This window comes from Callithrix jacchus, chromosome 4 (genome assembly GCF_049354715.1).
Source record: "Callithrix jacchus isolate 240 chromosome 4, calJac240_pri, whole genome shotgun sequence".
Lineage (NCBI taxonomy): Eukaryota > Metazoa > Chordata > Mammalia > Primates > Cebidae > Callithrix > Callithrix jacchus.
This window is the reverse complement of record NC_133505.1, coordinates 13,548,181-13,566,385: the sequence shown is the minus strand read 5'-3', so window position 1 is coordinate 13,566,385 and position 18,205 is coordinate 13,548,181. Positions and strand designations below refer to the sequence as shown.

Sequence of the window (18,205 nt, the reverse complement as noted above, 5' to 3'; positions counted from 1 at the left end):
AGTTTGAGACCAGCCAGGCCAACATGGTGAAATCCCATCTCTACTAAAAATACAAAATTTAGCTGGGCATGATGGTGCGCACCTGTAATCCCGGCTTCTTGGGAGGCTGAGGCAGAAAAATCGCTTGGACCCAGGACTTGGAGGTTGCAATGAACCTAGATCACACCACTGCACTCCAGCCTGGGAAACAAGACCAAAACTCCATCTTGAAAATAATTAAATTAAATTAAAAAATAAAATTAGATCTTGAATTCAAGACGGCACTCAAAATGCCACCTTTTCCTACAGGCTGGTACCCTCTTGAATTTTTCCAGAAGCCACAATGCTCCCTGCACTACATCTCAGATGCAAAACAGCAGGGCGACACAGTGAAGTTCCTGCCCTGGAGCCCTCCTGTTGAACAGAATGCTTCAGCAAAGCATGGGGGGTTTATCAGTTGAATGCAGCCACTTAACATGCTTTACAGTCCTGGGAATTCTGTTATTTAATTAGATAAATTCTCTTGTGTGGCATTTATACCCTCAGAGTTTTTTGCCCTTCTGAATGTAGCACAAACTCTTTCTGGCTGCTTGGGTTCCATGTAGTTATTTAATACATTTGTGGGAGTTACTTTATCATTTTAAATCTGGGATCAGCAAACATGTTCCATAAGAGGCTGGTTAATAAAGATTTTAGGCTTTGCAGGCCATATGATCTCTGCCATAACAATTCAACTCTGCCAGAAAAGCAGCCATTGGTGATAATATGTAAATAAATGGGAATGTCTATGTTCCAATAAAACTTTATTTACAAACACTGACATCTGAACTTCATATAATTTTCACAAATCACTAAACTATAGTCTCCTTCATTTTTTTTCAGCCACTTAAAGCACAAAATCCATTCTTAGTTCCTGTGTCCTATGAAGACAGAGTGGGCAAGATCTGGCCAGTGGGTCACAGTTTTCCAGTCTTTAAACCAATAGTGGGCTGATACAGTAGAAATGCCAGCTTTAGCCACTAGCTGCTCTCATTTACTTAATCCTTAACAAGCTCTCAAAATATTAGCTATTACTGTAATAATTAGTCCATTGAGACATGTTTGGGAATGAAAATCAGCACATAGTTTTTCTATTTATGGAAGAATGCCAGCAAACTTAGTCAATGTGGTATTGGGATTAGAACTGATTTCTCTATGTGACTTTCCACTTCTGAGACAAGCTTGGAGTTGGGACTGAAATCGGAAAGCTTCCACTGTGGAACTGGAAGCCTCTGGGCTGCCTGTGACTGACCCTGCCCTAAGATACTATTGCTCAGAGTGCTGCAGGGAGACACAGCTGCTCTTTGGTTTATTCTGCATCCCACGCAGGTTAACCATCCATCAGAACAGAGAGAAAATCGACTCCTAAGTTTGAGGGATGGCAAGCGAGGATTTTCTTTTCTCCTTCACCCTGACCCACTAATTACAAAGATCCTTTTTCTACCAGGGAAGAGAAATAAGCAGCTGGGGTAACACCGGGGCTCCTAGTTGTAGTTTTATGCGTTAAGATCTTCCTAGACTGAAAATTCCTTGAAAAAATGATGCCAGTGTTTCTTTTCTTCTAAACCTGATTGTCTAATGGACTTGGGCTTAATTCTTCTCCTTCAGTTTCCTCCTCACTGCTTTCTCCTGTCTTCTAGTTTTCTTTTCTGTTTTCTGTTTCTGTAGTAATGGTTTCCTGTTCAGAGGTGTTCTATACCCTTGCTACTCAAAGTCTGGTTGTATTTATTACCTATGTTTTTTATCATAACTAGTTGAATTGTAAGTTTATATAGTTTAATTTTAATAACAGCTGTATTTAACAACTGGGGCCAAATTTCCTTTTAATCAGCTCTCATCAGTCAGTAAAAACTGGCCCTAACAGACCCCTAGAAAAAGGGTATTTTCGCAACTTTGTATATGTTAACTTAAAAACGCATACACAATATCTATAAATGTGGAATGGAGAGAAAACTTTATTTCTTAGAAAGGGTTACAGCCTGCAAGATGGCCATTCTTCAGGCTGGGAAGCTTGCCTCATTCAAAGCCCAGAAACAGGCACTTCAAAGGAGGAGGAGTTAGGGCAACAGCTTTATCCTGAACAGGCTGACTAAACATATATATTCAACAGGTTATAGGAGGAGCTATGAATATTCATAAAGTTGGTTCAGATGCACATGTATTAAACAAATGTGCATGTTAACATATGACCCCATGTTCCCTTTAGGATGATTTAACATTTAAATGTATTACAATTAAGTCCTATATATCAAAAGGTCTTTTGAGAACATGAAGTATGCAAGTGCACAACCTCTGTCAACTGGCCAGAAACAGTCCATGGTCAGTGGTCTTCTTATCACCTGGTGTTGCAGGGGGTCAGTTAGTCAGAGCATGTGAGCTGGATGAGCTGTAATTGTCATGATATTGCTTATTTCTAGCCAGTGCTTTTTAAGCTGCTAGAGAAAAAGCAAAACTCCCTAGCCAGGTTTGAACATAGTTTCTTCTTTAAATGTAGAGGTGTATGACTTAACCCTTGCCTGTCATTGCCTTAGGTCCTATCTATAATTTGGTATGTTACTGCCACGAAGAGTCTGTTCTGTCAATCTTTTTCTTTTTTTTGAGAGGGAGTCTTACTCTGCCACCTCAGGTGGAGTGCAGTGGCGCCATCTTGGTTCACTGTACCCTCTGCCTTCCAGGTTCAAGCAGTTCTCCTGCCTCAGCCTTCCAAATAGCTACAGGGACTACAGGCACCTGCCACCACACACGGCTAATTTTTGTAGTTTTAGTAGAGACAGAGTTTCACCATGTTGACCAAGTTGGTCTCAAGCTCCTGACCTCAGGTGATCCACCCGCCTCAGCCTCCCAAAGTGCTAGGGTTACAGACGTGAGCCACCGCACCAGCCTGTTGTGTCAATCTACTGGTCTCTATTTTAACATATGCTAATCAGTTGTTGTATCTAAACCACAAAAGAAAGGGGATATAAAAAACAAAGACACGTCTGACCTCTCCTTCCATCATAGCCAGGAACTTGGTTTTTAACTTTTTCTAGGGTCCCCTTGGCTCAGAGGGTGTCTGTTCTGTCTATGGTGGGCGTAGGGTTTTATTTTAGTTTACACAATGCAGTTCTAGGGTCCTGCAGACGGCTCCTGAACAACACGCTTGGGTACCACCTACTCGTTCTCAGCAAAGCTCTGTTCACAGAGAGCCTTAAATAAAATAAAGTGGTGTGCAGTATTTTACTCTTCCAATTCTACTAACATCCACTGAACTTGCTCAAAAACATTTTATCGGTATTGTGTTGGAATATTCTAATTGAGAATTTCCCCCAGTTTCCAGTTAGGGCATTCCATGTGACTTATGACACCCATGAGTTAATACTATCAGAGATGTTCCCCCAACACCATTTTCGCCTTGTTTCAACTCTTCATTCAATAAATCTTTAATGTTTCTTGCACCATAGTTATACTATTTTGAGTTAGTTTCATTTCCTCTTCTTTCCTCTTCCTTAATTTTAGTAAAAGGAAAATTGACAGCAACATCCAATACCAGAGTGAAATGAGTTTAAATGCTGTAAGGAATCGGCTTTCTATCACAGAGCTGAGCATTAGTTTTCTTGGAAGGAACCAGGACTTTTTTCACCTCCAAGAATCCTCAGCTGTACTTTCCTGGTGTTGTGGATACACGGAGAAACTGAGTCAGGCCCCTAGTTCCCCATCCTACCTTCATTAACCAGCTCCCCAATTACCTTGGAAAAGTCGTTCAACTTCTCTAAGCCTAAAAAAAAGAATTGATAGGAGACTTCTAAGATTCCTTTCAGTTCCTGTTTTAATTCTTAAAAAAAAAAAAATTAAATTAAGAAAGCAGTGATCACTCCTGTAAATCACAGCACTTTGGGAGGCTGAGGTGGGCGGCGTCAAGAGGCCAAGAGATGGAGACCATCCTGTCCAACATAGTGAAACCCTGTCCTCCGAAAAATACAAAAATTAGCTGGGTGTGGTGGCACGCTCTTGCAGTCCCAGCTACTCGGGACGCTGAGGCAGGAAAATCGCTTGAACCCAGAGGCGGAGGTTGCAGTGAGCCGAGACCGCACCACTGCACTCCAGCCTGGCAACAGAGCAGGACTCCCTCTCAAAAAAATAGAATAAAAATTAAGATTAAAAGAAAATATCCAGAAAAGACAAACTTGTTGCTCATTTGAGCAGTCTTCCTGGTCTGCCTTTTTTTGACGGATGACACCTTCTTGATTTAATTCTCTGCTAGAAATATGCACAGCCATGCTCTTTCCATACAGCCTAACAGCTCATAAAATGCACCTGCCATTAAAATGACTTGCGTGATCCATTTGGCGGCTACTGAGATGTTTATGGTCCTAACTATCTGGTTTTCTTCGTCGTGTGGGTTTCTGTTTATGCGACTGTCTTTCTAACATCACCCTGTGTGTGCCACTGCCTTCTGGTGCTGTCCTCCGGCCCTCAAGAACCGTCTCCGCGACTGGACACCTGCCTTGCCTCCCACACGGTCGCCTTCCACACAGTACAGACCCTGTCTGAAAACAAAGGTGTGGCCCAGGCAGCAGGGGTAGGGGCATGTCACACACACCGTGCCTTACAAAGGGGAAAAATTAGAGGTTCCCGCGAGATGCTTGTGACTCTGGTACTTTTAAAAGTACCACAGCCAGGCAGCGGGCCTTCCTTCAGTCCCTCGCTCTGGATAGGGCTGCCATTTGCATCCTAGCTGTGATTTAGACGCCTCCAGTCTTCTAGTTTTCAGTTACCAGAGTCCTATCGCCGCCCAGATCATCCCTGGTCCCCATGACGCCGTTTATTGTGGCAACCATACCTGGCAACTGCCCAGAAACCCAGTGCGTCCTGCCCAGCGTTTAAGCGCGAGAAGTGGCAGAGGCGAGTGGCGGCCGAGCGCAGGAGCAAGGGCAGGGGCAGAAGCAGGGACGCTGGAGCGCGGGACCGTGGGACTACCGGCGCCGCCGCGGCCGGGAGCGCTCACGGGGGGCGCACCGCAGCCAAGCCCGCGGAGGAGGAGCGCACTGGCGCAGCATGGGCTGCAGACCTTCCCAACCTGCTGAAGACCGGAGACGTGGCCCCACGCCCAGAAAGGGCTGGGAAGAGGGATTCAAGGTAAAAAAAAGAAAGAAAGAAAAGTAAAGTAAATAAATAAACAAACAAACTGACAGACATAAAAGCCTTTTGCCTGGGAGGCCTCGCGATTCTTACACTTGGGGGCAACAGGAGTTAGCTGGAGCAGAGTCGGTCAAGGTCCACAGCCAGCCTAGTGAGCAAGTGAGAGCAACTTTATTCTGCCGGTGTTTAACTGCTGTCTTAACCAGGACTAGGTAGATAGATGGATAAATATCAAAATCTATCTATATCGATAGAGTGTAGACACAGATATATGGCTTTAGGATCAATTTTGAGAGCTTTTAGTGTTTAAAGAGATTGTGAAGGTGGTCACACCCCAGGGCAGAGGCAAGGAATAAGGGGATGAGCAGCGTGCTCTGCGCAGGGCTAGGTACGTGATTCTCCAGGAAAGGTTGGAGTCCCTAGAAACTGCCATATATTATAGGCTTCTGGAAAATAGGCCCTTTGGTAGTTACTTAGAGCTGAGAGAGATCTCAGAACCCATCTAGCTGCGTCCTCTCTATTCATAGATGAGAATCATGAGGCCCAGAGAGGTAGATGACTCTCCTAAGGCTGCACAGCTAGCTTGAGGGCGTGGCGAGGGTAGAATTTAGTTTTAGAAAGTTTTGTTCCAGTACTCTTTTCCATAATTCTTCAAAGTTGCGTGCCCTGTAATTCTTCTGATCTTTCTTTCTTTTGCTTTCTCTTTCTTTTGCTTTCCTTTCTTCTTTCTTTCTTCTTTCTCTCTTTCTCTTTCGTTCTCTCTTTCTTTCTTTCTTTCTTCTTTTCTTTCTTTGATAGAGTTTCACTGTTGTTGCCCAGGCTGGAGTGCAAGTGCAATGGCGGGATCTCCACTTACCACAACCTCTGCCTCCTGGGATTCAAGCGATTCTCGTCTCAGCCTCCTGAATGGCTGGGATTCCAGGCACCTGCTGCCACGCCTGGCTAATTTGTTGTATTTTTAGTAGAGACAGGGGTTGTGACCCAGGCTGGTGTGAGCCCCCACGCCCGGCCCAAGGTCCAGGATTTCCTTGTATCCTTACCACCCTCCAGATTCCACAGAGAGTGCTGGCAACTCTCAAGGGTCCATTTCAGAGAGAGGCCACATCCAAAGATGAGGCTACTATATAATTTATCATCAAAATCATGCTTTTAAGAGTGAAAGGGAGTCCTATTAATACATTTTCCCAAAGAACCTAGCTGAAGCCCAGCAAACTGGGACTTATGGCCACCTGTCCAAAGGGTCATTTTTGAAGCTACTGTTTAAAGTGCACACACTTGGTCTCAACAAGCACTGTGCAAAACACAATTAAATGCCAGTTACAGCACCTACTACATGTGGAGGGCTCTTGGAGTACATTTCAAAACAAGCAAACCAGAATCTAGTGAAGGCTGACTCCAGACTTAGGACCTGGTGCCCTGGGGGACACCTGTGCCCAAATGGCCACCCATCTTAACACTGTTTTCTGCTTTCAATCCTGAAACTGCCATTGCCTATGTATAGGGACAATGACCTTTTATGGGGTCTTTCTGCCTCTCCTGTCAGGATCCTAACAAATTCCTCCTCCACGCTGCCACCTGCCTTTCCAAGGGAAAAATTCCCCTTCATGCACAAAACCCTTTAGTTTGATCCCATTCTGTCCCGCTAATGTCATCCTCTTCTCTTCACTGGTGCCTGTCACTTGTGGGTTCTTGGGTCTGCTAAACCAAATGCCTCTCAGGACTCAGTTCTCCCAGGCTTTTCACACCTTCATGCCTTTACCCATGCCATTTCCTCTTCCTGGGATGCCCTCCTCAGACCCTCTCCTATCAGCCTGGTGAACTCATGATCGCTTTGGACTCATATGTAGAAATACTTTCTCCCATTTTTCAAAAATACACGAATGCCATTTAAAAGTTCTAATCCATTGTTCTTGTCCCCCTTTTCATATAAAATCTATCTTTTATTTTTTATTTCTTTTGCTGGCCTGAATACATATAAGACTTCAACAGAAGGGAATATTCACTCTTTGTGTTTCTTTTCTGGCCACTGTCATTTGTTCCATCTCATGGTTACTGCTGAAACCAAATTTGTTGCATAACATAGGAGGGGATGCTAAGCAACAGTCCTCTCCAAGTGCCAAATACTCTATGTCTTCTGGGACAAGCCACTCCAAGGCCCAGGAGGGTTCCTGAGTTTCAACCTAAATTTCCTGGGTAGGACAATTATCACCTCTTGCTTGGATTTTTGTACAAGTCTCCTAACTGCTCTCCCTGGATCCCTTCTCTAATTCCTTGCCCACCTGACATCCTCCTCCCATCATCCACATGACTTCCAGAAGGATCTTTCTAAAATAAAATCTAATTATCTCAGTCCTCTGTTAAAAAGGAGTCCCCAACCCATTAGGTAGGACACATAAACCAATGGTCAAGAGTATGACAACCTAGATTTGATTTCTAGATTTATTATTTATTTGTTGTGTGACTTTGGTTAAGTTATTTAAACTCTCTGTGCCCCAGTTTTCGTATTTGTAAAATGAGGATAGTAATAATATACATAGTGGGGCTTCTGTATCTGTGGGATCCACATTCAGGGATACAAGAAGCATAGATGAAAAATATGATTTAAAAAACTTTACTGAACATGTACAGACTTTTTAGTGCTACTGTGCCTTAAACATACAGTACAACTATTTACATAGCATTAACATTGGTTTCATTTATGAGTAATCTATAGATGTTTTTAAGTATACAGAAGCATGTGCATAGATGATATGCAAATACTACACCATTTTCTATAAAGGACTTGAACATCCATGGGTTTTCATATCCAAGGGAGGTCTTGGAACCAATTGCCCACTAATGCTGGAGATGACTGTACTTATTTTGTAGAGTTATTGTGAGAATTAAATGACTTAATACACGTAAAGTGCTCATACCAATGCCTGATGCAGAATAAGTGCATGATGTAAGTTATTTCAGTGATTATATAAGATAAAATCCTCAATCCTTACTTAGCCTGCTGTCCTAGCCCATCCTGGAGCTGACTTCTTCTAACTCCTCTAGTCTCGTCTCTCCCCACACTGTAGACAAACCTCAGGACTTGTTCCCCAAGCCTGTTCTGTCCCTAGCTCCATGCCTTTGCACCTGCTGTTTCCTCTCCTTCCAGATTTTTCCTTCTTCCTCTCCTGGGTCACATGACAAATGTGTACCCATTTTTCAAGACACTCAAGGTCACTCCTCCTGAAGCTCTTCATGACCTCCCATCCCCAACCTCTGCCACCATGTTGGCAGGGTTGATCTTAGATCTTCTCCTATCATAGTTCAAAGCATTTTATTGTATTTATTCGTTTCTACGTTTGCATTTCATCCTGTGCAGTTACCTCCTTGAGGACGGGAACTGTTTTTTACTCTTTATGTCTCCAGTTCTTACTACATTGCGTGATACAGATCAGGCACTAATGAATGTTTCTTGAGCGACTGCATGTCCCTCCTGGTTTCAAGATTCCTTAGTGTCTTTTTGTCTCCTAGTAGCATAACTAGACTAACGACAGTCTGCAAGGAGGAAATTCAATTTTAAAATAACCCGAAAATAGACTGAGAGTCAGCTCCTACATACACCTTTTTTCCTAGCCCCAAGCACTTGACTTTGGAAATCTGATCTGGGAAAGGTATGATTATTATTAATAGATATTGGAATAGTAATCGTTTCTTTTACAACTTTCATGAATGCCTAAGGCTTAGGGTTCAGTAGTTCAGCAGGATCTTTAAAATGAAATAAACGTGTTTGCTTGAATGAAATATTTATTTTTCTTAGTAACATGACTTTAAAATATCCTAAATTAAATTTATTGAGATCTATATACAGACTCCCCTTTGCTTTTTCTTTAGTCTAAATGGGTGAGAAGCTACAGAAATAAAATAATGCATAATAATAAGAAAAGCATAGGAAACTTTTCTTAGTTGGAGAAATATTTTTCTTCTATATGAATAACTCAACATTCCTTGCATGTTACAAAAGAAAAAAAGGCTGCATTGGAATCTGTGGTCTCCAAGGAGCCTGCACAGTTTTTTCCTAATACCTGATAAGAAAATTCTAGTTGATTGTCAGTAAAGGGGGTCTTCTTAAAATCCAACTTTTTAAGCCATTGTATTTCTGAATGTTTGGATAGTTGCTATTTATAATTACACTTATTAGAAGTAAACTAGAAAAAAATCAAATTTTGAAGAAACTCTTCCTATATGTCTACAGACAAGTATATTCCTAAAATACATCTGCTAATAATCTGACTTAAAGAAGGTTTTAGCTCCAGGGTGCCTTGACAGATTATTCCCCTCAAGCTGTTTGGTAAATATGTTTCCCAAAAGCTATAGAACAAATGTAGTATATCCATCCCAAAAAACAAATAAAAACCCACAACAAACAAAAAAACCACATGTCCGTAGTTAAAAGCAATACCTTTTTTGGAATGCTGATGATTTCTTTGCATAGCTGTTAGCTTATAACTTACAACTTTTAAATTCTACCTAAAATTGATAAAAAATTTTATCCCCAAGACACTGAGGTATAAAATAAAGTTTACTGAAATGTAGAAACACATTGAATCTGTACTTATCTACAACTTCTTCCCAAGGAAAAGATAGAATCTTCCACTCACCATCCCTTCCCCTCCTCAAGTACCCAAGTACCGTTACCCATATAATAATGCAAGTGTACTTCTCCTCTTCCTCCTCGTCCTCCTCCTCTTCTTCTTCTTCTTTCTTCTTCTTCAGACAGGGTCTCACTCTGTCACCCAAGTTGAAGTGCAGTGGTGTGATGACGGCTCAACCTCCCCTGGCTCAAGAGAGCCTCTCACCTCAGCCTGCTGAGCAGCTGGGAGTACAGGCACGAGCCACCACACCTGGATAACTTTTGATAGTTTGTGGAGAAGTTTCACCATGTTGCCCAGGCTTAATGCAGGTATACTTCTTATTGGTGTGAAAAATAAAGTCTGCATGTATGTATAGAACAAGAACACTACCATATCCCTCAGAGGCATAGATCTAATTAACTTATAAATATGTCTGGTCTTTAAACTATGTCTCTTCTCAAGTCTACACTCATTATGAAATTGGGATAAAATTTCCAGAATGTGTTGCACATGGGTAAGATGTTTGAAAGACATTCTGAGTTTTCAAAAGAGAAGAACCTTCCATTTCTGCTCTGGAAACTGAAGGCTGGTTTATGTTGTTACATGCTAAAAGAGTGTGTTTTGTCTGCTACAATTTAGGTTTCGGTCACTAGCGGAGCTCAAAGGCAGCCTGTCTTTAACTAAGAACAGATGGGTAGAGATCCTTGCTAAGGCCTGGATTCCAAATCCAAGTATTTATAGTAACTTCGATAACACAGTTGTGAGGTCACTGAGGTTGTGGTATTTAAATCTATTCCAAGTTGTAATGTATAGAAAGTCTTTGTGAAAAGCCCTCGTTTAGACTGAAAATATTCAAATTTGCTCTCAATTCCAATGTGGGCACTTTTGCTGTTGTTGTTATTGTTGTTGTTACTATTATTAAATCATTAAGTTTTTCCATTTGGAAAAAGTCCAAGAGTTTCCACTTGGAAATGACAAAAACTGACCCTGTTTATGACTCAGTACTTCTCTAGGTTCAAAAAATGATGGATCTGCAAACCCAAATAAACATGTGAGAATCCGTGTTTAACTGTCACTGCAGATAGTGGCTTCTAGTAGTTTATTTGGAAAGAAGGAAGCGAGTGTCCAACATGACTTACATAGTGTGCATCTTTACCTTTAGCATGTACTGTGAGCATCAGATAGAGTCTCCTTCCTTTTCTTCCTTCCTTTTTTTTTTTTTTTGAGATGGAGATGGAGTCTCACTGTCACCCAGGCTAGAATACAGTGCTGTGACCTCAGCTCACTGCAACCTCCGCCTCTCGGGTTCAAATGATTCTCCTGCCTAAGCCTCCTGAGTAGCTGGAATTACAGGCACCCGCCATCACACCCAGCTAATTTTTGTTGGAGACTGGGTTTCTTCATGTTGACCAGGCTAGTCTCGAACTCCTGACCTCAGGTGATCTGCCTGCCTTGGCCTCCCAATCTTCTTTTCTTCTGTTACATGTTTTATATACATATAAAACACACACACACATGGCCGGGCACAGTGGCTCAGGCCTGCAATCTCAGCACTTTGAGAGGCTGAGGTAGGCAGATCACCTGAGGTTAGGAGTTCAAGGCCAGCCTGACCAACATGGAGAAACCCCATCTCTACTAAAACTACAAAATTAGCTGGGTATGGTGGCATGTGCCTGTAATCCCAGCCCCCTGGAAGGCTGAGGCAAGAGAATCACTTGAACCTGGGAGGCAGAGGTTACAGTGAGCCGAGATCACGCCATTGCACTCCAGCCTGGGCAACAAGAGCGAAACTCCACCTCGAAAAAAAAAAAAAACCAGCACATACTTATCTATAACATATGCAACATGTGTTACATGTAATGTGTTGTACGTAAAGACTCCTTTCATGGGTATGCTTGCTCTGCACTGTCTGCATGGGCAGTAACTGTGTCCATGAAGAAAGACGAATGGAAGGAGACAGAGAAAAGCACATCGTTGGTTTTAGGCTTTCTCCTTGTGCCAATTCCTATTTCAGATCCACTGAGTTTTTTATTACTTTCTTGTTTGGTTGCTTGGTTTTTCATGATTTCCCATGTAGCCCTGAGACACAGAACTAATTAACCCTCAACACAATGAACTGATATTGGTTTAGCTGGAGTTACCATTTTGTGTAAACACAGTGATAAGAAGCTCTGTGAGTCCCACTACAAGCATGCAGGAATCCCTAATTGAATTAGGAAAACCTGATGGTGACAGATACCACCATAACCTAGCCATTGTGATTTCTACTTAGTCTCTGAGGAACTTCAAAGGTTAGAGTAATTCCAGAAAGTGGTTAGACATGTTCGTATACTTTTTAAAATTCTGTTTGGCTTCTACTGTGAAAATACCAGGATTTTCATGACAAGGTCTTATTTTTAATTCATTTTTCTTCAAGAAAATGTTTCTTGCCTAGAGTCATAATTTTAGAGCCAGAAGGACCTCCCATCTTCAAACTGAAGCTCTGAGAGGGTGCTTCTCACAGTGCACTCTCTAATATTTCTGGACCCACTTCTTCCCCCGATTTTCACTGCCGCCATCTTTTTTCAGGTTTAATCACTTCTCACCCCGACAATGGCAATAATTGCAACTGATCACCCTGTTCTGTTCCTTCCATCCACTCCTGTTGCACTAATCCAAGAGTAATTTTTCTAGAAAACCTTCCTGATGATTTTCATTTATTTCCAGGATAAAAATTCTACACAGGATTCCTATTGCATTCAAAATAGAATCAATCTCCTTTCCTTGTCACAAAATACTTCCCTTTTTCACCTCAGCGCCTTCCACGATCTACCCCAATCTGTTTCTGGTACACTGCAGGAATTCATGTTCCTAGACACACCCTGTGGTTTCATTTTCCTGTCTTGTGTATGCTTTTCCTCTGCCTAGAATGTCCTTTTCTCCTTGTCCACTGGAAGCTCATTTATTAAGAACCAATTCAGGCATTTTTTTCTTCTTTCATACCTTTTGCTACCTCCAACGAGATACAAACTTTTATCACAGTACAGCAGGACTTAGCTTCAGAGAGCGGGAGATTGGGCACAGCGTCCTGTGCCTGTAGTCCTAGCTACTGGAGAGACCAAGACAGGAAGATTGCTTGAATCCAGTTTAAGGGCAAGTGCACTTGATTGTGCCTGTGAATAGCCAGTGCATCCCAGCCTGGGCAACAGATGGAGACCCTGTCTCTAAAAAAAAAAAAAAAAAAAAGTAGTAAGTGGAGGGCAGAGTCCTGAGCCCTTCAAAGACTCGACAGGAAAGAAAAGTATCCCTTGGGCCAAAAGTAAAATCAATAGATGTTAAAAGAGGCCAGGCTCGATGGCTCATTCCTGTAATCTTAGCACTTTGAGAGGCCAAGGAGGGCAGATCATTTGAGGTCAGGAGTTTGCGATCTGCCTGGCCAACATGGTGAAACCCCGCCTCTACCAAAAATTAGCTGGACATGGTGGTGCACCCCTGCAATCCCAGCTGCTTGGGAAGCTGAGGCAGGAGAATTGCTTGAATGCAGGAGGTGAAGGTTGCAGTGAGCAGATATGGAGACACTGCACTCCAGCCTGGGTAACAGCAAGACTGTCTGGAAAAAAAAAAATTGACATTAAGAGAATCCTGGGAAGACATTACTGAGTGGAAGATGCTTGTGGAGACACTGAGGAGACTTCCTCTGGTATATGTGTCTTAGATGGAGAAGACGTTGCTAACATCCATTGAAATGAGAAGTGGGAAACTGGCGAGGAAGGAGGCTCAGCACCTGGAGAGAAAAGACATGGTAGTTCGGGGGAGACATGACAAAAGTTTCTTCTGAGCACATTAACATTTAAAATGTACTTACTCTAAAAATAAATGACAGTTCTTTAAACTGAATTAATTCAGCTTTGTAAAACCTCATTACATTGTTCTTATTTTGCTGTGGAACTGTGAGAGATTTAACACACACCAGCATTTTGTCATCAATGGTTTATTAAATCCCAGAGAGGCCATTTTTATGCTTTGTTTTGACCTATTTACAAGGAATGAAATTGTGGCTTGAAGAAACAGACACCCTAGAAAGGAGAAGGTGGGATTATAAATTAGTGCAGTATTTATGGAGAGCCTTCTGGAAACACATATTAATATAAAATGTGCATATCCTTAGACCCAGCATATCCACATCTAGAAGTTTATTCTCATGGAATGATAGGATGGGTTCACAGGTTCACAGTGATGTATACTCACAGATATTATTCCAACACAGCTTTTAGTACTGAAAAGTTAGAAACACCGAGATATCCTTCAGTAGGACTTGGTTAAATACATTGTGGCATAGTTACATAATGAGCTACAATGCCATCATCAGGTAAGTGGCTACTTCTTATCACTAAATAGAAAGAGGTAGATCTATGTATGTTGACATAGATAAATGTTTTTTATATATTGCTAAGCAGGTTACAGAAATATAATATCATTTTATATGTAATTATTTTGTCTTATTTTTAAAACAGCGTTATTGAAATATAATTCACCTACTGTCTTAAGTCCGTTTGTGCTACTATAACAGAATACCATGGACTTGATAAGTGATAAAGAACAGAAATTTCTTTCTCATAAGAAGTCCAAGATCAAGGCAATGGAAAGTTTGATTGGTGAGGGCTACTCTTCTGTCCTCACATAGCAGAAAAGCCGAATAAGTTAGTGAAGCCTCTGTTTATAAACACCTTAATCCCATTAATGAGGGAGGATCTGGCATGTCCTGATCAACCTTTAACGATCTTACCTGTTAATATTATCACATTGGTAACACTTGAATTTGAAAGGAACACATTCAAACCTTAGCATCCATTTAAAATGTACAGTTGACAGCCATTACCACAATCTAATTTTAGAACATTTTTGCCCTCTGCAAAGAAATGACTACCCATTAACAGTCAATCCTTGCTTCCCCCTCCCTAAGCAACTGCTAAATCTATCTTCTGTTTCTGTAAATTTGCCTATTCTGAATACAAATGGCCTTTGTAATTGGCTTTTTTCACTTAACATAATATTTCCAAGTATCATCTATGTTACAACATATGTCAGTGACATTAAAATTTCTTTTTCTTGCCAAATAATATTCCTTTGGATGACTTACCACATTTTATTGATGCATTCATCAGCTGATGGATACTTGGGTTGTTTCCACTTTCAGGGTATTATAAATGATAATTGCGAACAGTTGTGTGTAAGTTTTTGCAAGAACAGATGTTTTTATTTTGCTTGGGTACATACTTAGGGGTGAAATGTCTGGGTCATGTGGTAACTCTAATTTTTGAAGAGCTCTCAAAGTGTTTTGGAAAGCGCTGCACCATTTCACATTTGCACAGCAATGTATGAGGGTTTCAATTTCTCCACATCCTCATCAACACTTCTTATTGTGTGTTGTTTTCATTATAGCAATCATAGGGGATATGAAGTGGTATCTCACTGTGGTTTGCATTCCCCTACTGATTAATAATATTGAACATCTTCTCATGTGCTTATTGGCCAGTTCCAATTTATTTTTAAAGATTACATGAGCAAATACATCTGGGCAATGATATACTAAAATGGTAATAGTGCTTCTGTCTAGAGGATATTCTTTCTTATTTTCTATTGTGTTTCTCTATCAAGCAAGGTTCTGCCAGAGGGAAAGAATCAGTAGGATAGATTGATAGATAGATAAGTAGATAGGTAAATTTTAAGGAATTGGCTGATACAGTCATGAAGGCTGGCTAGGAAAACCAAAATCCATAGGATAGGGCAGGCGGTCAAAAAGAACAGGTTGGAGTTGAAGCTGCAGTTCACAGGCAGATTTCCTCCTCCTCAGGAAGACCTCAGTTCTACTCTTAATGAGGTTCAATTGATTGGATGAGATCTATCCAGATCATCAAAGATAATCTCCTTTACTTAAAGTCAATTGATTATAAATATTAACCACATCTACAAACTACAGTAACATCTAGATTTGTGTTTGACAGGATAACTAGTTACTATAGCCTAGCCCAGGTGACACATCAAACTGACCATTGCAATCCTCTTTTATATTATTTAATTGTTTTTACAATGAAGTCTGCATCACTTTGGTTTTTTTATTTTTTTGAGATGTGGTTTTGCATCTTTCCCAGGCTGGTCTCAAACTCCTGGGCTACAGCAATCCTTCTGCCCCAGCCTCCCAAAGTACTGGAGTTACAGACATGATCCACCACATCTGGCCTGTATTACTTTGTTAATCAGCAAAAATAATACAACTTCATTATTAAAAATTGTTTTAATACCATCATACCTCTACTCTCACACTCAGTGATGAATACTTGTTTTTCTTGGTATCCTCCAGAATGCTCAGCATAGTAGCTTGTACCTGGTAGATGCCTATTAGATACTATGTTAGTTTTCTATTACTGCTATAGCCAATCCACACAAATTTAGCGCCTTAAAACAGTGGTCACAAACCTTTTGGCACCAGAGACCAGTTTTGTGGAAGACAGGTTTTCCATGGACTGGAGTTGGGGGGTGGCTTCAGGATGATTCAAGAGCATTACATTTATTGTGCACTTTATTTCTATTATGAATACATTGTAACATATAATGAAATAATTACACAACTCACCTTAATGTAGAATCAGTGGGAGCCCTGCCTGAGCTTGTTTTCCTGCATCTAGACAGTCGCATTTGGGGGTGATGAGAGACAGTGACAGATTATCAGGCTTTAGATTCTTGTAAGGAGCATGCAACCTAGATCCCTTGCAAGTGCAGCTCACAATAGGCTTTGTGCTTCTGTGAGAATCTAATGTCACTGCTGATCTGACAGGAGGCAGAGCTCATGTGGTAATGCGGGTGATGGGGAGCAGCTGTAAATACAGAGGATGCTCCTCTGGCTAGCCTGCAGCTTGCCTCCTGCTCTGCAGCCTGCTTTCTAACAGGCCATAGACCAGTCCTGGTCTGTGGCCCGGGGAATTGGGGACCCCAATCTATGGCTTTCTGTGTGCTATCCATCCTACCATAGATACTAGCTAGCTAAATATTCACGAAGCAGACCCTGCAACACTGTTTTTATTTACCAAGAAATCTTGACTAACAAAGCTGTTCCCTTTTCACAGGCTGATGTTAGTGTGTCTCATTCTGGGGAGAATTGCAGCCCCCAGATGGAAGCTGCTCTGACCAAGAATACTGTGGACATTGCAGAAGGCCTGGAACAAGTCCAGATGGGAAGCTTACCTGGAACCATTTTAGAAAATTCTCCATCTCCTAGTGAAAGAAACAGACAAGGAAATTCAGGTAATCTCCCTGGCCCGCATTCATGTAGATCTTCACAAAATACTGTTCCTTTAAATACATTTACAATGTATATTTGGTGGTCCTTTTATCACTGCTTTCTGGGCCATGAAGTATTTTCAATGGCAATGTTTTTATCTCTGAAACATTAGAATTTAGCCTTAGGCCTTCATTATGTGAGTAAATAATGCTAACCATTAATCTTCTTGTCAATGAAGTAATTAAGACCATCTTAAAAAAAAAAAAGCTTTATTGGGACTTAGGGCCGGACTTTAGGAATAGGACTTGCACAATTCAAAGGAATTTAACTGTGAACTGTGATAACATCTTTCCAAGGTGTTATATGTAAATTTTCAGTGCTGCAAATAGCACTCAAATGTAAGTTTTCTCAGCAAGGCAATTTAATTCTATAGAAGGATGTGTCTCGCAGATGGAACAATGGTGAGCACACACCTGAACAGGGGAGGTGAAGGGGTTCTTATCCCTGATGCAGATAGCCCCTAATGCTGTGTCATTCCCCAACTGGCTAGGGTTGGACAGCAAAGTCTAAGCTAATTCCGATTGGCTATTTTAAAGGGAGCAGGGACATGATGAGCCAGAATGGCAGGATGAGCAGTTTGGTGGGAAGGAAGGTCACAGAACAGGTAACTAAAGGTGAGTCAGGTCAAAGCAGGTGACCAGGGGAACATATGTGAACTGCCGATTAGAACTGGCAGGAAAGTTGTTTACTAAACAACTTTAGGGGTAAGGGGGCAAAGAGAACCAGGAAGTTAGACTTTAAAATGGAGAGCAAAGAACAGGGGTGCTGAACATACTGTTACATTGGTTCTTTGGAGAGGATCACGGAACTCATTGTACTTAACAATTTACAGCTAAAACCTTTGAAGAGGAATTTATTATATTCTACAAAGGGAAAGTTCTACATTTGCAAAAATAAATAAAACCTACAATAAATTGTTTTCTGTCTTTCTTCATCCAAATCATCAGCAAATATACAATAAAACAATCTTTCAGAAATGTGGAAGAGGTAGTTATGACTTATTGTGCTATCTAGAAACTATCTGTGGGTTTTCCTATGATGTGTTTTCCTGTGACTTGAGTTACCCCCTGGTGTCGATTTAAGTCATCTTATTTATATTCAGTCAGCCTTTGAAGCATACTGAACTTCACAGCCCTGAAGGAAA

At 41.3% G+C, this 18,205-nt stretch overlaps 1 protein-coding gene and 1 long non-coding RNA gene across 15 annotated transcripts in view; one reads left to right on the top strand and one right to left on the bottom strand.

The window, feature by feature from the left end:
- The window catches only part of STMND1 (stathmin domain containing 1), a 382,758-nt gene that overhangs the window by 218,416 nt on the left and 146,137 nt on the right, over positions 1 to 18,205 (top strand). For 12 of the 14 annotated variants that reach the window (XR_013533686.1, XR_013533685.1, XR_013533689.1 and 9 more), the window contains one exon: positions 16,847 to 17,024. Coding sequence is in view for 6 of the 14 variants with exons in the window: in XM_078368292.1 (XP_078224418.1) it covers positions 16,847 to 17,024 (178 nt within the window). In the remaining 8 variants the exon portion in view is untranslated. Of the gene's footprint in view, positions 1 to 4,879; positions 5,134 to 16,846; positions 17,025 to 18,205 lie in introns of those variants that run through there. The other 2 variants (XR_013533687.1, XM_003732585.6) reach the window with 1 other exon arrangement.
- On the bottom strand, positions 9,269 to 16,851 carry LOC144582022 (uncharacterized). The gene is made up of 3 exons (XR_013533702.1): positions 16,357 to 16,851; positions 13,380 to 13,506; positions 9,269 to 12,946 (listed from the first exon to the last, which is right to left on the bottom strand). It is a non-coding gene; the product is annotated as an uncharacterized LOC144582022 (long non-coding RNA).